This window comes from Crassostrea angulata, chromosome 2 (genome assembly GCF_025612915.1).
Source record: "Crassostrea angulata isolate pt1a10 chromosome 2, ASM2561291v2, whole genome shotgun sequence".
NCBI lineage: Eukaryota > Metazoa > Mollusca > Bivalvia > Ostreida > Ostreidae > Magallana > Magallana angulata.
Genome location: NC_069112.1, coordinates 54,034,094 through 54,057,750, shown reverse-complemented (window position 1 = coordinate 54,057,750; position 23,657 = coordinate 54,034,094). Strand labels below are relative to the sequence as shown.

Here is a 23,657-nt window from a genome sequence, read left to right as displayed (position 1 = left end):
CTGTGTATATATAGAGTACATGTATATTTCGATTGTATTGCATTATCAGCACTTTTCGAGTTCAAACTCGTTGGCGTTATATGCATCATAAAAAAGTGTTCCAAATGCTGAACACAAATATTGCAGTAGTGAATCGGTAATTCTCTGCAGAAATTGCTCCTCGAGTATAGATGGCTCTCTAAGATATCATTTTTTAAATAAAAAATTAACTTGTACATTAAAAAACAACTTTTTTCTTGCTTTTTAACGTAGAAGTATTTGTATAAACACTTTGTGTATTGATTACATCACATTTAAATTCAATTTATTCCCCCTTTTTGAGAAAAATAAATCCCATAGAATTTGGCAAATGACATCGGAAAGTTTGATCACTGCACCAAAATTGGAAAACAAATAATATTCTAATATGATCGCTGTCTATATAATTATTAAATTTTTGTAGCAATATCTTCTATTTCTATTGGCCCTTTTACCTGCTAAAACGATGATTATGATATATCAGCAGTTGCATTATTAATATACAATTAAAAAGCACTATTTCAAATTAATTACGAATTTAAAAATATTACTGATGTATTGGTACGTACCCCAGGCTAAATTCTCGGTCCTGTAATAGATACGAATGTTATGGATGCTATAGATGCTCTCTAGATTAACCCACCAGGTAGCGGTGCGTTGTTTCTCAGCTGATATTGAACACTCTCCTCCTAAACCTTTCAAGTTTGATTTGCGTCCATCCACAGCATTGCCGGCACTAACGTTAGCATGTTTGTATATGTTCTCCTGATATGCTGGTTTGCGTAGAGCCAAGTTAACTGTAAAATTATTTAGATCATCACTATTTGAGCCTTTTAGCGAAAAGACGTGTCTCACAAATGTTGAACTCTTATCTCGTATCACAGAAGTATAAAGAATGCATTTTGTAAAGTCCCAATATGAAACAACATTGTTATTATGCATCATACAAAAATTTAAAACTAACCTAGACCAAAAAAAACAATAACTATTAGAGACAATTTCTCCGAATAAATTGGTTACGTACATTTACACATTACTCTCCTTAAATCGTATCATACACAGTTTTATATATTCATATCTCCAAGGAGATTTGGTATCCGTTTTACGTTGTTCGTATTCGAAACTTAGAACAAGGTGGCAAGTAACTAAAAATACAACCTAGGTTACATGTGCGTCCTTCATAACCCGCTTTACATCCCTGTAAACAAGATCCGTTAACGTGGTCACATTGGGGGCTGTTTAAACAATGTCCACATTTCCTTTGGCATCGGTAACCGTATGTTTTATTCTTACATTCTATAATTAACGAAAAAAAAAATGAAAGTATAAAGCAATTGGTGAATACTTGTAGAGTTGTTGAAAGAAAATATTTAAACCACAATGATTACATCATTCTCAAAAGCAACACAGCCTTCTTACAAAAAGATATATATTAAGCTAATTACTACGTATACTAAAATATTATCCTCTACGTACAATTATACTCCATTTTCGCAGTCAATGAAAAAACAATGGACAAATCTGAATCACCTCTATCTAATAATTTCTCACAACAGTTTTTTTTCAGAAGTTTTTCAAGAGCATACACTGACGTTGTTCTTTGTACATTTCAAAACAAATACCGAATCTTTTATTGGTCCTGATAATTAGAACCAAAGTGAGTTTTATCTTTTATATCATGATGTTTATGAAAAGTTTTAGGATTGCAGCCAAATTACTGATCAAAATCTTGATAAAAACATATACTAAACATCAACTTTATTTTATTCTTTATTCGCAGATGCGTTGTGCTAAGTTTGATCGGAACTGGTTAAGTAATTATTGGTGAAGAAGTAGGAAATGTAATCTGATTACAACCCCAAACCATTAACACTATCAAAACTTCGCTTATGGCCGACACAACACTCTTTAATTTGTGGAATCTCTATTTTAACTTACCGTGTATATTGTATTCTTATAAAATATTTCAAAAAATAGTTGAAATTTTATATATTTCAAAATTTCCAGTAAAAACCTCGAAAGGATCATAACTTTTTTGTTTGATGATACCCTAATATACATAGTACCAAAATGATTCATGCAAAATTTTAAGAATTCATGCCAATGTGGTTTATAACATAAATGTGGTTTTTGAAAAGATCTTTAAACCATTTTGATTATTTATAGAAACTTTTCTCTACATTATGTATAGAAAATGAAAGTGCTTACTTTTAAATGATAAGAAAAACATTTTTTGAATGTGTATTATGATACAATTACCTGGTAAAAATTCAAGAGGAGATTTTTATAACAATATGCAAAAGTAAAATATTAGGATTAATGGCCTAAAAAAGCATTGCAAGCAACTGTTTATAGTTACGTACCCTGATTACACTTTTGGCCTTCATATCCAGGATCACAGCCTTCAAAACAAGTTCCATTTATATGGTGACACTGACTGGTGTTCAAACAATGTCCACAGTTTGTTTGGCATCCGTCTCCATATTTATTATTGTTACATTCTAAGATTAAAAATACAAGTATTCATTTCAAAGGAATGATCGGCATGTTATATCATTTGACAGCCTTATCAATGTAATGCCAAAACATTAGGGTGCATGCAATAATCAAGATGAATAAGATATGTCGCATCGTTTTAGTGGTTTCTGAAAAAGCATGGCATGAATTAGCTTTACTTTTAGTAAACGAGTTGCACTTCCAATTGATATTCTTACGCATATGTAAGGAAAAAGTAACTTGAATCATTATGTATGTGACTGTATAAACGTTTTAGTCTCAAGACAAACACAATAGAATAACGGTTTATGTCATCTACATGTAATTTAAGATTTATATGAGATTGTCATTGCACGGTAATTTAAGAAGTACAAAGCGCAATGCGTGCGCAAATTGTAAAACTTGCCGGAAACCTCATATGGACACAACTGTGATCGGCCAAAGTCGATCACAATAATGGAGTATAAACTGTTATATTGAATAATAATGATGTTTGTAGAGGATGAAAACAACTTTATTTCTTTTCGATATATCATTAAATCAATTACTATAATCTAATGAGCTCAGTTACAAAAATAAACAGCTATTGTCTGAGCATGCGGGCAAATATGATTTCTATTTATGTCTTCAGGTCCAACACATTATAGTTTCCCTTTATACCCAGTCAACAATTACTTTGTATTGCCTTCACTAGAGATGCATGTGTAATGTTAAGCAGCCACCAGTTATTAATGTCGCATAGTCCGTCAGCTCTTGACATTCCTGCGAGTTTAGACGAATTTATTCATTGTGACGTAAACAACTTTTTATGTAAGACAAATTGACCCGGTATGCATCACAATGTTCAGACTGGTTGAATCATCAATTTTTTTTACTTGATCTTTTGTGATTGCATGTAAGAACTAAGAATCATATTGCTGAAAATATGATTTTCTTGATTCCGGATTAAAGAACAGGTTCTCTGCACTAACTCTTGTCTATGTAACTTTCAGTCAGAATTTTATAAAAAAATCACTCTACTCTTAAGAGCTTTGGAAATACTCGCTCTTGTCTATGAGGCAAAGACTGTTGATATTATACTGTATTATTTATTTCATTTTCTGTAATTAAATTTTTTTTTAAAATTACCTGACATAATTGAATGAAAACGTTAAAAGGCAGCGGGAATAGACAAAGCAAACGTCTAAAATAGTAAGTATCGTCCTCTTGATGCTATGCAATTATGCAATTATATACTATAGTATAACAAACAAAATGTATCAAGCATACAAGAAAATTTATGCTTTTTTTTTTTTTTAATTTAATCAATTTTTTGTCAACAGATCTTTAGTAATACTGATCAAAGCGTACATGTAGCTAAAAATCCCCCGGAGTGTACAGCTTACCTAGATGACACCGAGAACCTCTATATCCCGGATCACATCCCTCAAAGCAGGTCCCGTTCACATGGTAACAGATCGTCTTGTTCACGCAATGACCACATGTTTTATTGCATCCGTTCCCGTATGTTCCATTGTCACATTCTACAATCAAAGTATCGAAGTACTGAAAGCCTTGATCTTTTGATGTGTCATTATGCATAATGTGAAGAATTCAACTGTGTTTGTATATCTGTGATAAGATAAACAATGTAATGCAATAATCCAGATTTAATAAATTTCTAATCCACATATTCTAAAAGCTTTCAATTATACTCTTACGTCAAATTGTTTCTGGTGAAATACCTTTGTCGCATTTTAAACCCTGGTATCCATTTTCGCATCTTTTCATACAAGTTCCATCAATGTGATGACATTGTTCACTGTTCTTACAGTTGCCACATGACTTGCTGCAGTTTTCTCCATACATATTACCATCACACTCTTAAATTTATATTGATAGAAGAACGCGTATTAATTGCAAAACCCCCCCTAAAACAGGCAATGATATACAGGAAAATTAAATTTACTGAATTTCTGCAAATTAAAAAAATTAAAGATTCGGTATGTTTTAAAATTGTCACTTACTACTAAAGATAGACTGATAAATATATTATCAAATATAAGTTATATATGTCTTGTTTGAAAATCACAAGGGTCACAAAGGAATAACTGAATAATTTCTAAAAGTGACTGAATGGCAATGCTCTGTCATTCAGTCACTTCAAAAACTTTTCAATTAACATTCATTATTCATTGCATTTTTCTTGATAGGGCCAAAAGAGCCTGCAGTGCATTCTAAAAACCGAAGAAAGGTTTAAAAATTTAAAAATTAAATTTCTTTTAAAAGAAAAGCTAAAAAGTTAAGCCGATTTTAAAATAAATAAAAAACAGAGTTGTAAAAAGCAGTGGTATAAAAAAAATAACTAAACAGCAATCTTACGTTCTTTGCACGTGTCTCCGCGATATCCTGGAAGACAGCCTTTTGAACAAGTTCCATCGAAGCGACTGCAATCCGTTTGGTTGGAACAGTTTCCACATTGACTCGTACATCCTCGTCCATAAAATCCTTCTTCACATTCTGAAACAGATCAGTGTATTTATTGTTATCGCTCCGTAGTAACTTTGTTTTTGCTATACAATTTAATTGAATCTACCATCTGTTAAATTGTGATAATTGTGTGTAAAGTGATCCTTATTTGAAATTCACAGTTTTGAACTATGATAACAGTGATCTTATTATGTATATGTTTTATATACATTTTTTTCATTTAAATACCTCTATGTAAGAAATGAAATATTAAGACTGCTTATTTTGATGTTTAAATATTATTATGTTTTATGCCCAATTTGTAAAGATATGAATTTTGAATTATATGATTTAATGTTTGCATAACACAGATATTGACTGTGCTCCGTGCCCTCATTTTAGCAATTTAAGATTCTTAATAATTCTAAAATATAAAGGAATATATAATTTAATTTTTCAAGCTCAAATTATTAAAAATAAATGATGAATTATATCTACGAAGTGTTATGATAATATGACGTGAAGTAAAATAGCATGGTAAAAGTCTTGGTATTTTTTTTATTGGTCCTCCTAAAGCAGTTCGGAAAAATGTCGCTGGCAGTTTATATATAACCAAGAGCTCATCTAGCCCGTACGAACCATCAAATAAACCACTGTATCTTTTATATATAATCAACTCTTTTTTTTCAATTATAGTCAGCTTATATGTAAATTAACGCTGGATGTCAATCAGTCTAATACATTTGAACTGCCCAGTTGTGTCATTAATAAAAGTCACTACAGCTTTTCAAAATCTTTTGACGTAGGTCAGTCAATACGTGTTAAAAATTTCACCTATAATCTTAATCGAACACTTAATAATGTACGCATGATAAAAAAAATAAATTAAGATGTAAGAATCATTGCACAATATAAACATTTATTGTTGACTTCAGGGTAATGAATACAAAAAAAAAAAAAAAATATTGGTCTTAAGCTCGTTACCATATATTTACATCTACCAATTATCATTCCCTCTATTTCTTACAAAAACTTATAGTTAATTCACAGCTCTATAGAAACAGCCAGACTGAAATCTTCACGCCCCGTTTATTGATTGGTCGATGTCTACAGCGGCTGAAACTGAGAAGAAATTGACAGGTCTGAAATTGACACGCTCCGTTAATCGATTGGTCTAAACATATACCGACCTACAAAAAATCACGGACTGCACTATAATCATGATGATGTCAGACTCAAAGTCTCACAGGAGACGATTTGGCTTGTTTTAGCTAACGTACCTATGTACGTTAACAGTAATTTAATGAGTTTTACTTACTTTCCATAATCAATTTATTAATTGGTTAAAAGAAAGATAATAATATTAACAATAAAATGCTTTCTTTAATTATTCATGCTGGTTATGAAGGTAGCGATCATTGCAGAAAACTACATAACCCGCATTAGTATTGTATCCTCGCCAAGGAAAAAAAGCTTTGCCATTCCACACGTAGCTTTAACGATGACTGAATATATTTTTGACTCGGCCATACCAGTAAAATTGACTTTCAGTTTATTGCAATGCCGCTTGATTTGTGATAAACATGTTAACTTCGTTTTGATGTTGCAAAGGAATAAACGATATCCTACTCTAGTTCCTACTTCTCTTATAAGTTAATTTTTCTGAACATAGGCAATTGTTAAAGTCTCTGCACTCAAGTATTCCCCCCCCCCCCCCCCACACACACAAATATAGCTTACCGGTAATCAATATGATGGTAAATGCATGCAAACATTTTTATTGTGTTGATATTATTATCAAAGTTCAATTATATTTTTGTTGATATTGTTAATTACTAATCAGAAGCACCTACTTCATATGTAGTATATAAAAATCTGTGCTCTGAAATATACCCGAAAAGGGTCGCGCGCAATGCTACCGATTTTCGTTTCAAAATCTATCTCTTTTTCAGCACTGGAGGTTAACATGTATGGAATAAGTACATGATCCTAATTTTTTTTAATTTATTTCAATGTTACATAACAAAGTTTTCAACAGCTGTCTCGAATATTACCGGAATACATGTAACTGACCTTGACTACACATTTGGCCTTTATATCCCGCCTCACACCCCTGTGGGCAGGTCCCGATCACGTTGTCACATTGTGTCTTGTTTACACATTGTCCACAACTTTTTTGGCATCCGTCTCCATATTTTCTATTGTCACATTCTGTAATAGAGGAACACATAGGGTAAATGATCAGTGTTGAGGCTTAAACGAAGATGCTTAGGTGATTTATCGCATGCAACTTATTTAAACTCTGATTAAAATCTAGGACAGAAAAGTGCAAAGAAATAATAGTGAAATGAAAGCAAAAAGCGCACGTGTACATAAAGATAATTTACCAGAAACTATTACCAATTTGAATTATAGAGAAGGCAAACAATAAATTCTACACGGAACGCAAAACTAAAACGGAAAGCCTAAATTCGTTATGGATTTTAGATTTAATGCAATGAGATTTAGAATACAACTGGCAACAACAAACCAAAGAGCTATATTATCCATCAATTTACCACTTTTATATGAAATAATGCTGAAATATCACGGTGTATGATGTGATTCAGCTGTTTTAACAATCTTCCAATTGCTATGTACATGTGTAACTTGTATTTGTTTTTTTCCTCGCATTGAATTTCGCCATGTTCTTAAAACCAATGAAGAAATAAATCATATTTGTGTTTCGGAAAGTTGACCTTTTTTTCTTTAACCAAGTATATCAATTTCCTGACTCAACACGTCATGGCATTTTTATCTTTAAAATATCTTTAACAAATTTATTGGCATATTTTTTTAATATGTTGAATTACGTATTGTCGACAAATTTGCAAAATAAATTATTCGAGCCTTCTTTAAAATTTAACTTGTTTTTCCAATTCTACGAAGAGGGGTTTAGAAAACATATAAAACTACATGTATGTTGTAATTGTCCTTGTCGAGTAAACTGAATTGGAAAGCTTTGTAAACAGATTTAAAAAATCAAGAAACCCCGAAGAACTCTTACAGATTACTTACACATGTTAATTGTTGTTTTAACCTTCATTAAAAATATTCACTAAAAGTTTTAAATCTTTTTTTTTTTAATCTAGGCCACTCTTTTCTCTGTCGTTTACGATTATTGGATCTGCCTAGAACGACACTACTATGTATATTTTGAATAATAATAGTTTGACGTTGATAATAAAATGATGATGATGCTGATGCTGATGATGATGATGATGATTTGCCATTTGAAATATGATAACCCTTCAAAAATGATACTAATAATTGAACATAACTTAGAAGGCATTTTAGAGACTTCAAATATAACTGTTTACCCAATTCACACCGGTGTCCCTTGTATCCAGGTTTACATCCCCCCTGACAGGTGCCCGTCTGGATGTGACAGTATCCACAGTTGGCATCAGGACAGGTGAGGTTACAGTCAATACCATAGTAACCAGGTGTAGGACATCCTACAAAAGTATGACTCAATATTAAGAAATGTCTGATTTCAGTAATCACAGGGTATGAGTAAAGTTAAAAAGTTTTCTGAGTTAAAAAAAATGGTTATGGTTGTGTATTTAATTTTAATTGACCGAAAATGATGGCAGGAGAAGCTTTTTTCGACAATGGATATGTTATTGTAATTTTGAATATGCAAACATGATCTTTTTTTTTTAAACATTAATCACTCGCTTTAGTATATAAATGAAATAAATCAAAAAAGAGGGAATTATCAAAAGCATACATTTACTTTTGAAAAATCGAAAACGTTAATTAGTGATAAAAGTAGTCTGCTGTGTAAACTTCTCATTGTAATTTGCATGAGAGAGATTTATATGACAAGAGTTGCATTTGTCCCCCCAGAAAACTTCACATATCTTGAGTTTATCATTTAAGTATAGGCTAAAATTTTGTGTAATAGTCTGTCTAATGTTACATACAAACTAGTATACATTAAATTGTTTACCATAGACTTCTACTTCACAGAGGTCGTTATAGGCGTAGTCAGAATAACCACTAGAATAGTTCACTCCTGCTAGTCTCTCGTTGTAGTAAATGACGTATTGACCATGTTCAAAGCAGGTGGTGTTAAAGACTGCTGGAATCGTGCTTTTTGTGAAGTTGTTGTCTTTGAAGCAAAGTTTTCCCTCCGACTTGTTTGTTGTGTTTGAGACGTATATTGAAAATCCAAGAAACCTCGCTGTAAATCCATTTGATGCATCTAAAATAATCAATAATTTTTATTTACAATGTTTAGGAATTTTGTCGATTCTGTATGGTTTTCTACGATAAAATATACATGTAACCAGATGAATTTAGAACTTTATATTTTTTTTTAAAACTAAAAATGATCTTATTTTCCGTTTTCTGTGCACAGAAAACTGGCAGGCAAATTAAATTTCATCCAGTTGTTTATATAGTTTTATTGAATAACAAATGTTTTTAGCTTTCCTTCTAATTACTTTTGTTGTTCTTTTTATTTTACATATTAAAATAAAGTATATTATTAACAATTAAAAAAAAAACCCACAAAAAACATAGAAATTGAAAAGAATAAACTAATTAATTAACAAAATCCTAACAAAACACTTTTCGTCCAAAAAACGTGAGTTTTGCCCCCCCCCCCCCCAAAAAAAAATTATAAAATAAAACAAAGTTTTTCAAAAACAGAAACAAGAAAAATCTAATGATCAGATGAAATGAGGTTATATTATTTCTCTTAATATTATTTATAACAGGTTGTGAAACCAGCCTTGTTTTTTTGTCGGCAATAAATGTACATTAACTTAATTAAATCGGTTTAACTGATTAGACATTTCTGAGATACATACTCCATGCTAGATTCTCTGTCCTGTAATAGATCTGGATGTCGTGGATACTGCGGGTACTGTTCAGATTTACCCACCAGGTGGAGGTACGTTGATTTTGGGCTGATAATGAACATTGTCCTTCTGTACCTCGCAGATCAGTCTTAAGGCCATCAACAGCATTGCTGGCATCAGTATCACCAACATTGTATGGGTACTCTTCATGTGCTGGTTTATTTAGTGCCAAATTTTCTGTTAAAAATAATAATAAAATTGGAGCATTTTCTAATGTTCCTCCTTGAAATACACGTAAGAAATAAAGTTCCAGTTTAGTATCATATGGCTAATTATATTTTTACCTATGAAATACCTTGTGTTTATGAGTTTCTACGTGATTTTTTTTTGTGGCTGGATATTACGATTTATTCGTAATTTCATTAAGAATCGACAGATACCTGAGATTCGTTCAGTGTAACCTATAAGTAGGGTACGTTCTAAACAAATCTTAGGGAAATTTAAAATAGACTGGGTGAGGGGAGAAAAACCGACATGAGAATTTTAGACAACCATACAACAACTCCGCTTTAAAACTGCTGACATTCCTAGTTTTTACTGATAAGCTTTTATTTACTGACAATATATTAACATCACCGATTAGCTTAAACAAATATTGACGTGTGTACTGAATTTACTGATAAACTATTAGAATAGTACTGAGAATCTTAGACAACAACTGATGAATTTAGACATTCACTGCCACATTCTTCTAACGGTACGGATAAAATTAGAAGAGTACTGACACGTGCTGACAAGTACTGACTTTATTTATTTCCACAATAACTGTTCAATAAAAGGTGTAAAATTTATTTTATTTAACTTTTTAATCCTTTGTATTAATTTTTGGCGACATACTGATATTCACCTGTCACGTGCACAGGGATGAATTATTTCACTTAGCCGGTAAATACATCCTTATTAATTAACAGTACACAATGAAGCATTAATAATGTCAAATTTATTCATTCCTGATACGTTATTTTTCGAAAGGTGGGAGGGGGCAGGGGATTTTTTGAGGAAGGGTCAAATACCAATTTTCTGTAATTCTATCATATGGATTTATTGAAATGGAATATCTCACGATAGACCCAACCTTCTATATCCATGCATGCCGCGTTCTACATGGTACAATCACAGATCTATAAATATCTTTGATCAATAATATATCATACATGTATGTTGTATACAAATGACAGATTCGTCAGTTCATTGACAACTAATCTATCAAGAGGATCCAAATCAAATCATGCAATTTAACCTAGAGAACCTTCGCTCTTGACAATTTTTTCATCAACAGCGATGAATTATAAACGAAAATGCCCATAACATTGTAAACACAGATAAAAAACGTATGGATTTTAAAAAAAAAATGCAATTAACATTATTCCTTTAATTTTATGAACCTAACTGTAGTAAGCCACCAACATCACACACAACATACACACACGTACACACACAACATACATGCAGGTACAGACACGCTTAGCATGAACACCCATATCCCAGATTGTCTCCCTTATGTACATGTTTATTGTCATTGAAGCAGCTTGGTGTGAAAACAGACACAGGATGAATCTCTGCCATTCAGTCAACTGAATGGTACTAAGCTGAATGATCTAGAAAGGTGACTGGATGGCCTAACTATGCCATTCAGTCACCTTTCAGTTACCACTTTGTCATATTTCAATTGACTGAATGGCAGATATTCATTCTGTGAAAATTGTTTTACATAACATCTGTCTAATAGACGGGTTACATGTATTGCTATCTAAATTAAGAAAACAGTTATAATATTTCCTTGTTTAAAAAAGATAAAAATTATTAAAGATGACATGTTATACTACGACATCAAGAAATGAAATTTATAATTTGCCTTTAGTATAGTATTACATTCTGCATATACCTTTTGATTATTTTGTAGAGAAAATTAAAGTTAAAGTTATAGTCAAATTCATTTAATAAAGTAATGGAGAGATAAAGTTTGTGTAAATCATTATCAAGTGATTTGGTCAATAATAAAATCTTTGAGACAGTTAGATTATAAAAGTGTCAATTTGCATTTGCTGTTAATTCCATGCAAATTGGATTGTCAATGAGAACATTATTATACTCTATCTAGCTCATCGGGATAGTTTTTCACCAACTAACACTGAGGTCAAGAGCATTGGTCACGTGTAAAAAGCACAGCACAATTTGCGAGTCACATTTTGTTCTGTTCATTCCTGCAAGGTTTGTTTATGTACAGTATAAAAATTGCCATAGTTTGTTTGTATAATTTGTATGGTTTGCATGATTTAGGGGTTTGTGACGTTGTACAGAAAAGAAGAAACGCATATTCAGGTTAAACATGATAATGTAATTGTTCACTTTAAAGCTTATTTTACTTTTTATTAAAGTGTAGTAAAGTGTTTTGTGATTAAAATTAAACATGTCCTATGTTGCTGTATTGAAAAGTTAAGAAAAATATCAAAGATTTTCTCGGTCCATACAAAAGTAAGACTTAAAGTGAGTTTTAATATCGCTAATGCCCTCCATTTTTATTAGTTGCAGCCTAGAGCGTGTTGATGGTGAACTGAGTGATATTATTAAATTCCTGCAACAAGGCCTTCTCTAAATCCTTAATGGTAGTTTGTGAATTGGGACAGCGTGCATTGCAGCATAAAACAAGCAATAAAATCTTAAATATGTGTTTGAGGAGAGTGCTAATTATTTCTCAAAATCATAAATATCAATGACGATTGACCCCAGATTTACAAGAATTCCAGCAGAACATTTCTTCGTTAACATGATAAATTATGGGAAAAAATTTGACTCTTGGGTTTTATTTATCCTTGTTGTTCTTTGAATAGGTCACAGTTATCAAATGATACATGTGAAAGTGAATAGTTGTTGCATATACTAATTTTAAATATTTCTTTGATAAGTAAAGAAAATTGCTTTCTTTTTTTGAGTATATATTTAATGAGAACGATTACTACATTTGGATTACTCGAGTATAAATTCTGTCCGAATGAAAGGACCTCATTTTTTTCAACCGGTCGGTAAAACCTCACTACAGGTAAATACAGGTGAAAGGTAAAACCTGCTTGATAATGTTACGGAGTCGCGAGGGGAACGCGCTCACCTCTGTGTATATGTATTTCTACATTGGGTGAAGAAAATCACTAAATTACCATTATCTGAAGAACAAGATATTAAGTTCAGAATATATGCATATGAAAAAAATTCTCATTTTTTCAATGGAAATGTACTATAATCAGTACACTTAATACCACTTAGAGTATTCTCCAAGTTTCTTAGTAAGAAAAAAATTGTGCCAGTAAATGTATATGCCTAGGTTTCTCACTACTGTGTTTTCTTCCCAGTACTTTTCTAAGTTTATCAGTACCAGCATATGTGCTTAAGGTGAAAAAAATTTTTTTGCATACAGGCCAATATATCAAAAACAAACAAAACAAAACAAAACAAATTATATTCATGCATATCTAAAATAAAATTAGCATTGTGTGAACAAAGTACAAAACTCTACCCCAAACATATCAATATGTTTTTACGTAACAATTGAAGAACGTATCTTCTTCCCACTCAGAACTGTACATTTTCGCTGTTTTGTTTCCCTGGTTACACATTTTAACATAGATAGCAACCCATATGTTCTGCTATTTGATAACCTTAATTATTAATTAAATCATACAATCTTAAACTATTTCTATAAACACGGAAAGTAACACATATAAAGAAGACCGTAAAATGTACAATCAAGATACGTTTATATAAACCTTTTTGTTCCTGTTAATAGAATAGAATAGCAGTCCTAATAAGCATTTGTTGTTGTTTATGTCAATGTAAAATGTCCTTAGGGTAGTGTCCTTAAAAACACCACGTTTATCTACATTGTAGGAAACAGCGTTTCCTAATACACGTGCCATTGAATTCAGTTTTGCTGTTGAATATTGTTAATTGAAATTGAATGAAACTATGCGAATCATCGATTATTTCTTTCACATTATAATGAATGTTAAGATAAAATGGGAGTACGAATTTTTGTAATGGATGATTAATAGGTTTTCATAATAAATTAAAGAGTTTTACTAGATAATATATATGTAGAAAAAATAGAGAAAAATGAATTAACTGGTTTAAATTTTTGTGACAGTGTTTATCTAGACTATCTTATATATAAAGGAAAAAGAATCAGGTTTCATAATAATAGAATATGATAATTGATCGCTATTTGCGTTACACAAATAGTTAAGGTGGTATTGAATAATAATGTAGATAAAAGTACATTTGAATCAAAATACGTTCACCATATCAAAATTTTCAAATTTTGGCCTCAAATATGTTTCAAAATTTTAAAAAGTTAAAATTTTTAAACCCCCAGAGGTATTCAAACTCTCTAATCCATTAGTTTTTGGTAACAATATTGGGAAAGAAATCATTTGTAAAATTATCCCTTATTTTATTAATTACTTTGACAGGGTCGACCTGGAGATAACAGGATTAAGGTAAAAGTTCAGCATATCATTTTACAAAAAGCATTCTCCAAGCTTGTTTTGTGCTAAAAATAAAATGCTGTCATTTTATTCGGTCTTATTACAACAAGCCCATTAGCTGTAGAATTAACTAATACAAGTATGCCACTTCAAGGCGAAACTGTACATGTATATTTTAAATCTCATTATGTTGGGGTATTGAAGCTATTAATACAAAATATAATTTTTATCTACATGTATATTAATGTGGGTACAGTGTCATGCATATAACAAACACTTGTTTCAAATTACAAGCATACCATGTGTTAGGGAAGAAGAAGATCTTTATGTTTACAATCCCGACACAAATGGCAGTTTGCAAACATACCTAGTCTGATATATCCTAATAAATGCACTACACGACATTTAACAACTGAGTGTTCCATTTTTTTCTTGGTCAAACTTGAAGAGTTTACAAAATGAAGCACTAGCAAACACAAAGGTTTTTAAACTGTTACTGAATAGAATGGTCCTGTCGTTCAGACCCTCAGTTGAAAGTCACATTTTATGTCAATTTTAAACACGAATATCTTCTAACTTTGTTATTGACCATAATATGATGGATATATGTACACACATATTTCACGTAATACGAAAACGATATCACACTCAAAATCTAAACCATCACTGCTGTTAGAGAGTGAACGGCAAAGCAAATATACTCTAGGTTTGTTTATTTAAAATCAACATCCCGGGTGATTACTACAATAATATGCTTTTAAACAGTTTATGTTAAAGTTTTACTTACCATAAGCGGAACAACATGTCAACAGGCATATTACGACACAAAGGAACACTGCCGCCATGTCTTGCTGCCGCTAGAAACAAATGCATAAGACTCAACAAGGAAGTTATATTAACTTTGAGAAAGACACACTTACATTACAAACAAAACCCCAAGCTCATTTCCTTCATATATACTATATACAAACTCTGTTCATATTGACAACATAATATGAGCACAATACTTACCTACTTTTTAGAAAACCTATTGGTCAAAACTAGATTGTGGGCCCCGATTCATCCTCTTGTGTGAACAATGCCCCTTTGCTGGTGTAGGGTTAAGAACACTTCAGTTTTATTTCACTGATCCTTAGAAAACTAGATAATTTGATGCTAATTTTAGCCACCGTAACTCGGGATTTCTTCCTCATCTGTTGTGCCCTCTATTCATCTTATTTCTCCATACTTATAATCTGTAAGAAACAAAAAATACATGACATAATGCGTTTTTTTTCTCATTCAAAATTTAAACTTATTTAATTCATTCAATTTTTTTGTCAAACGAGTCTCAACTTACACTTTAATGGTTCCTTTAACCTTTCAAAGAAAAAAAAAATCTTTACATAAATGACAATATTACAAGTAGGAAGACATTTTCTTCCTCCATTGCTGGACCCTCAACTTTATTCCATTTATGTCTACTTGTAATTTATCAGGAAAAACTACATGACATGTATGTTAATTGCAAATTAATGTCAAGTTTATAATCTCTATTTTTGAAATTTGAAAAAAAAAGTTTTAATCATAAAGACTAATTTTAATTCCTTATTATTGACGATATCCATCCCGGTTCACGTCCTGTCTAAAATATTGACCTTATATTGAAATGTAATGCTAGTTGCAGGAATGTGCAATAATTGATCCATATAGAGGTCTAGATCGTGATCAAATTATAAAAAACACTTTGAATATACATGTATTACATTGTTGTAGCACACTTAGATGGGAGAACTATAAGTAAACCTTCCCTTTATAAGAGACATAAGAGACGGTTAGTCGATTTGATGTCATAAGAAGATTGAAGATAACACTTACACGTACAGAGTCATTATATTAAAGTACTTATGCCATATACACTGTTAAGTAAATATAGACATCGTATCACGTGAAATAAGCACACACTTTATCAATAAAGCTATGTTATCTATCTTGTGTTCTGTTGTTAATTTTAAAAAATGTTGCTTAAATTGTAAACTCCGATATATGTGTATATATTTCATAGTTGATGTATTAGTCTCATTAAAAAATACTAATAATTTCATTGTTATAATGAAATTCTCTTTACAGGATGGAAGCAGAGGTTCCCTGAACGTTCAAAATTCACTTTGATAACAATGAAAAGTAAAGTATAGAAGTTGTTTTTGTAAAGACTACTTAGATGTCTAACATCATATACAGACACTGATACAGAAACTTAAATTGGACATACAGATTTTCATCATTTTGTCAGTTTAGTCTTCCTAGCACCGTGTGGTTCAATTGAAAATCTAACTGTATATAACTCGGTTTTTGTTATCAACATTTGATGATTATTCATGTCATTATGTGTATAATTTTCTTCAAATGCCACTAAAACTCAACTTTATTTTCTTTAAAAGTTCCTAGACCAATATACAGATGACCAACGTGATCAAGGATACGTTTAGCATTTTTTTTACACTACTTGCAAATACTACATGGTAATTAAATACATGTTTAATTAGATACAAATATCAATTCTAAATCATTCTAAATATGACGTCAAAGTCTTGATAACTATACTTTTTAAACATATGTTTAATTACATATGAAAAAAACTATGAAAAAAGATTTTTTAAAAACCCGTACGATATCCGCATGCATGTTTCCTTTTAGAAATATAAGCACGTATTTAATTGTGAAATAAAACAAGGAAGTTATTTACACACTGTAAAGTATCCCACTCCATTCACTTAGAGCTACTCCATGCTTATATAAAGTGTGGCTCTTGTAAATGTACATAGTGAAGTGGCTCTATTCAACCAAACTTTTATATTAGACTTATGGTGGATCGTTGATTAGGAGTCACTGTCAAAAAATTCATTATCGGTGTTTTACAGTAAAGAGCGATTAGTTTTGCTCATTAAGTACAGAATTTATAGTTTAAAACCGATTGTGTTATATAGAAAAGAGTGACAAAAGACAATTATAGCTGTGTTTTTAAAACAAATTGGTACTCTATCTCTCTCTCTCTTTCTCTCTCTCTCTCTCTCTCGCTCTCTTTCTCTCTCTCTCTCTCTCTCTCTCTCTCTCTCTCTCTCTCTCTCTCTCTCTCTCTTAAAAACCGGAACAAGACTATCAGTAGATGCTGTATCACTACACAAATTTTCTTAACCACTCTCACTGACTTTATAAATTGTGTCAATTTTTCTCATTTGTGCACCGATCTTGCATGTAAACAAACCAGACTACTTACATTGTAATAAGGCATATAACTATTAAAAACAAATAGAAGTAATGTGATATTTCTTTTATATCTTTTTTAAGCATACAAAATGATTATCAATAAAACAAATTGTGCCTATGCAAAATCCATATCAATGAAACATGTAATACGTTGTTTATTGTACATTTTATAAAGCACCTTTCATTTGTGTCATCGTTAGTTATACATAAAGAATTACAAATTATTAGGAATTTAAACTCTACATTAAACTTTCAAAAGCTAATTTGAAAACCTTTCAAATAATATAAATCGAAAAAATCGGGACAGAGTTTTCTCGACCCAAGAGTTTCTTTAAAAAAAAAAACAAATTCAGAGTTCAATTTCATGATTTCATGATGTAAAATAAAATGTAGTGTTATCAATAAAAATGTACATTTTGTTTATAAACAAAATGTACTTGCTTCCTCATTCAAGTCAAAATGTCTTCTGTGTTTATGCTACTAGATGTCTCTCAATCTTTTTTTTCTGGCGGAAAACGACCATTAACCAAAGTTTAAATAAAAGTGATAACCCGCTCAGCCAGACAGTTTTCTAAGTATACCGACAACATTTATATATCATTTGTAGTGTCACATTTAAAATGCTACCAGCTGAAATATATGTGGAATGAGATATATATTACAAATAAAGCAAGTGCATGTAAAAAAAAAAATTGAAAGCGTGACCTATGTTGTCAAATTCTATCAAAGTCAGCCATTACAGGCACACCTAAACTGTATAGTGAGTGACGTAGAACTGGTACGCAATAGGTGATAAAAGATCAGTTATTGTTTTAAGTGACTGTGACGTCATTTTAAGAATTCGAATGTCGCAACAATCACCGTATAAACGCAAAGCTTGCTCGGACGAATGAGTTGTTTAGTCGGAAGAACCAGATACTTGTTCAGATAGATTTGCATTCTGTTTGGACGAACTAGCTGTTTCGATGAACGAGCAATCTGTTCGGTCCCACTGCTTATCTCTTTGGACAAACAAGCTATATTTTTGGACAAACTATGTGTTGATGACAAACAATATGTGAATTTTCCTTAAGTAAAATTGCTTTTACGAAAAACATTTTTTTTTCGTACGAATTGACTATTTTTTTCGGCGATAGTTACAGAAACAGAGTAAACAGAATAAAATAATTGGGCGTAGAAATGTGTCTGTATGCAACTTAGTGTATCAACTGCCATGTACATTTGTCTGAATTTAGCTACCATAGCGAAAAATTGTTACCGTTTCGTTTATCATAATTGACTGAATGTTCATACACTTTAATTTATGATAAAGCAGAGACAATTGCTCCTCCATGTTACAAGCTCCTACCTCTAATTTTTGTAGAGATCAGTATTTGCTCCTGTTTTGTAACTCTAATTTTTGTACTTGCTCTATTCCTGTTTTGTAAATTTCCTATATTTACATTCAGTGTATATTTCCACCTATGCTTTCATTGGGAATATGCGACGTTCAATTCCCCGTGAGTACACATAGCGAATTCATGAGCCAGGAAAATAGATATAAACGCCATCACGCTTTTTGAGAATGTTTTATGGAAAAATAATTGGAACGTTTAAACTTACATAGCCAATTTGATATGTACTTAAGAAAAATAATTTATAAATCATATCTATTCGTCAAAATAAAAGATTGTTTTTGACAACGTTTTGTGGTATATATCTAAATTGCATGTTAATTTGGCGGTTCCATATGTTTCATATTTCCGAAAGAGCTTACATCATGGCTTTATAGCGACGATAAACAATAGTTCGGACTAATAGACAGTATGAAAATATAAATATATGCATTGAATGGTTATTTCTGGATGTCGTCGGTTCTATAACACACCAAGCGGTGCAAACAGTTACATGTATCATATGTGACTAACGTTTGGTGTGCAATAGGACTGACGACATTCAAAAGTATTTAATGCTTACTTATCTTTCTAATTTATAACAGTGTTAGTTATCGCCACAATTCAATGACTTGTTCGTTTTACTAGAACAAACAATTTGGCACACAGGAAAAGACATATATTATCCCTCATTGATCTTATCATTAGTGCGGAAATACGTACTTAAGTTGAAAAAAACCCTTGGCATGCGGTGCCTAGCTAGTTTGGGCATCTCGTAACTTAATTTCATATCTTAAAGCGTTACCCTGATAATGATCTGCCTCCAAAATGGACATTGAAATTTATCTTAATAAATGTGTATTTCGCCCAAAGGAAATCCAACCTGACCAAACAAATCACAATTCCTCCAGACAAATCATTTTCCAAACGATTAGATTAGATTATTTGTTTGAGCACTGAAGATTCCTAATTAAATGCGAGGAATTGATATCCGGGCAATCCGCGCAGATTTTAAAATCTCACTTTTATTTTTAAGACAGTTTTGATCCATAGGAAGTTACATTATAACAAAAAATGGTGCTCTCGATTTTATATCACGATTAATACAAAACAGCAGAGTCGCAAAATCAGTACTCGGGTAATAATATTTTGTTCGATAAAAATATTTATTCTATCTGACGAAATACTTTTTAGTTTTAAGACATCGAAACGAGTTTGCACATTGTCAAAAGTAACCCTGAAAATCTGTGCGTAACGAAAGAAACAAATTTTATAAATGCAGATAAAAATATATGTGGCTTTGAGTAGATCCCAGATCTTAATATAATTTCTCCCCGGAATGTTAATGGTGTGAAAGTACTTGGTAAATGTTAAATCACTATCAATGATGACAGGAAATTGTTTTAATCACAACACTATGAAAAAAAATAATATCGGAAAAAACGAATCATGTCGTGGTGAGTTGCTTATAGAAAAACAAAAAACAATCAAATATTATACCATCTTTTAAATGCTTCATTATCACTGGGAACAAGTTTGTAATTCGTCCAAACAAATATATTTTATGAGCCTGGTCCGAACACACCACCGTACTGTATAATGAAAGAAAAGAATCGCTCTACTCACATTTTCCTCAAGTTAAATCTCCATAGGACTTGTCAATCAAACTTCTGACACATCAGTTTCATATTTCGATTGATAGAGTACTTTGTATTGTTGTATCTAGAGATATGACCGGGAAGAAAGATTGGCCAATTCAAACCTTAGGAACTATATCTATCAACATTACTTTTAGATTGTTGACAATCTGGTAATGTTACGGTAAGCTCTAAGTGCAAACATTAATGCTGAAAAAGTGGTTTGTAGACACAGGCAATTATACGTCAGTAGAATTACACATGTTTTGGAGAATTTTTGGAGAACTCTAGATTTTTGAAAAAAATCATGAAAATTTAAAACAATATATAAGTATCCCGACCGTATAATGTGTATTTACTGTTGTTGTGTAATGGAATTGATATAGTTCACAACACGTTAACGAATAATCTGCAATAGAGCGAAACGTCATTGCTGGCTAATATGGAAATCAATCTGATGTGTAAAATAATCACTGAATGCAGAGTCTGCTGAACAAATCTGTCGATCAAACGGTTTGAATTGAGTTATCTTTGCTTTATTTTACAAATTTGCATTTAATGTTCCTGTTTTAAATACTTCATGTTTTAGGAAGAAATATTTACCAGATTAATATTAGAACAAACCTCAATAATTATTTATTTGAGATAATGAAATCGATAGAGTAAACATCAGCAATCATGGTTGATGATTTTTATAATTTTTTTTTCTTATTTAACGCAATACAAAAAATAAATAAACACAAAAAACATAGCATACAAATATAGCAAAAACATTAAAAAAAACTAGTTATATTCTGTTGCGGACCCTTTCTGATTTGACTGGGGAACACTTTTCCGTTGGACAACAATTTACATAATAAAATCAGTGATGTACATGAACATTTGATGTTATATTTGATAGGAATAGATAATAAGCATTGTCGATTTTATCTTGTAAGAGTCTTATTAAACTGAGTATGCAGGTAAAAATATATCACATTCAAATGATATATTATCAAAACATTATCTAGTTTTAAGTTTTACTAAAGATAGTCGATATACAATGTACATGCAGATTACATTCGTAAGATAAAATGAAATTCATTTAAATAGCGCAATTATTTACCCTCACTCCTTTCTTGTATCAGAAAGTATTGCTTCAATATACAGCGTTACACATAAAGGATTGATAAAATATATTGGTTTTAATGACAAAATAAATGTTACTGATATTGTAAATAAAGGTATATTGAATAATTGGAAAGTATAGTTAAAGTAATCGTTTAAATGATCTGCTGTGACTGTGGTAATTCCTGGTAGTTGTCTTCGGCTCGACTAGTAACAAAATCGTACTCACTTACGGCCTGTGTAAACACGTTCTCTATTATTGGTTTGTTCACATGTCTTGTTCTTCTTTTGTTTTACCTTTTGTCGTCTTAAGAAATAATGATAGAGTGATAAATTGATCTTGAAAATAATATTTGGACAGAGAGATTAGATGTTGCACACAGAAGTTACTTATAAACAAGCATTAAGTGATGATATTTGGCTTGACTTCATGTTTTTGCTTCGTTTGCTTTTATTTCCCTTTCAGTTGCCTTCAAGTAAATTATGAATGTTAACTGGTGTTTTTGATTTTGCTTTCAGGCATATAATTATAACTTACCACAGAAAGATTATGTAAAGTACCTGCACGACGTTCAATATTATTGACACTGAGATAGCTGCTACCACAGCATACCGGTATGAAGAAGATTTTCCATCACCTTTAACTAAATTTTTGGAAAAATAGTGTCATGTATGATAATCAATTTATGGATATTTTTCATCTTTCAGACTCAAACAATAGCATTATTTAGACTATAATACAGGTATGTAAATCATTTTTGTAATTCTGAACTACAATTTTTAAAAATGTGCTGAATGTATGAAAATCTTTTAGCCGTTGCTACATTTGTCACATAGGCAGGAAAAGTAAGCAAGCAAAGAAAGTATTAAGCCGACTGAATATGGAATAAAACAGTGCTAATATAAACATGTTCATTGTCTGTAGAATTTAATGAATGTACTTTCTAAAGACTGTTGTACTTCCATCCACTTTTGCAACCGTCTTAACATGTTCCTAGTTAGTACATATTTTTTATCAGTGCAATCTGTTATTGTCAAGATAGATTTGAATTGATATATAGCTTTGCTTCAGGCTGTGTCAAAACCATACATTATAAAAAGTTTATTCTTACTTAATCTATAATACTGTTTACATGTATATTTTTGCCCCATATAAGTTTCTCCCTTCTTTATCTCCAAATAGTTTCGCTCCATCTTAAATTCGCTGAAACACAGTTGTGTTCTTAAAGAGATACTTTGAGACATTAGAGTGCGCATAGTCTTAAATTTACCCGCTGACGAGTGTGAAAGGGGCGAAAATATAACGGGCGATGAATATCTCCCTGTATTCTGTAATACGTCTGAAATGAATCAATTTTTAAATCGACCAAGGCATTCTCGACAATTCTCGCATACACGTGTAAGCGCAAGCGTATGGATGAGACACAAAAATGAAAATGTTAGTGCTGGCTTTCAAAAGTGAATGCTCCAATGCACATATTTACAAATAATACAAACAAAATATGTCAGATAGTTAGTGGTGACATAATTATCGTTCATCGATCGGCAGTGACTGTGTTTAATTCCTGGTAGTTGTCCTCGGGTCTGCTAATAACTAGCGAATCGTATCCACTGATATCCGGTGTAAAAACGTGTTCACTTTTGGAGTGTTCACATGTTTTGTTCCTGTTTCGTTTGTTTTTCTGTCTTCTTTGGATATAAGAATGTAATATAACATTGATAAAAAAAACTTTCAATTTACTTAATAAAAAAAATTATTTTGTAGAAAATTAATTTTTTTTTTTACATATAATAAAATTTTACTACAAACACCTTTCTTAATAGTTATTTTTATATGTGAATTGTTTTTTTTTAATTAATAGAAATTGGAGTACCGTTTGACATCAGTTATAACCCATTTTACCAGTAAAGTATACTTTAATAATTACAAAATGAGTGTGTCTA

The 23,657-nt window shown here is 31.3% G+C and overlaps 1 protein-coding gene and 1 long non-coding RNA gene across 2 annotated transcripts in view; both read right to left on the bottom strand.

The window, feature by feature from the left end:
* Positions 1-15,558, bottom strand: part of LOC128170562 (uncharacterized) — a 39,326-nt gene extending 23,768 nt beyond the window's left edge. Inside the window, exons 1-12 of the mRNA XM_052836348.1 lie at positions 15,362-15,558; positions 15,138-15,207; positions 9,822-10,049; positions 8,957-9,211; positions 8,322-8,459; positions 7,036-7,173; positions 4,876-5,013; positions 4,239-4,376; positions 3,900-4,037; positions 2,382-2,519; positions 1,177-1,314; positions 588-815 (exon numbers count right to left, since the gene is read on the bottom strand). Of these exons, the coding sequence (XP_052692308.1) occupies positions 588-815; positions 1,177-1,314; positions 2,382-2,519; positions 3,900-4,037; positions 4,239-4,376; positions 4,876-5,013; positions 7,036-7,173; positions 8,322-8,459; positions 8,957-9,211; positions 9,822-10,049; positions 15,138-15,195 (1,735 nt within the window). The 5' untranslated portion in view covers positions 15,196-15,207; positions 15,362-15,558. The remainder of the gene's footprint in view (positions 1-587; positions 816-1,176; positions 1,315-2,381; positions 2,520-3,899; positions 4,038-4,238; positions 4,377-4,875; positions 5,014-7,035; positions 7,174-8,321; positions 8,460-8,956; positions 9,212-9,821; positions 10,050-15,137; positions 15,208-15,361) is intronic.
* A 6,411-nt stretch (positions 15,559-21,969) lies between these two features.
* Positions 21,970-23,389, bottom strand: LOC128170577 (uncharacterized). The gene is made up of 2 exons (XR_008241863.1): positions 22,275-23,389; positions 21,970-22,020 (listed from the first exon to the last, which is right to left on the bottom strand). It is a non-coding gene; the product is annotated as an uncharacterized LOC128170577 (long non-coding RNA).
* Between the last annotated feature and the right edge of the window lie 268 nt (positions 23,390-23,657).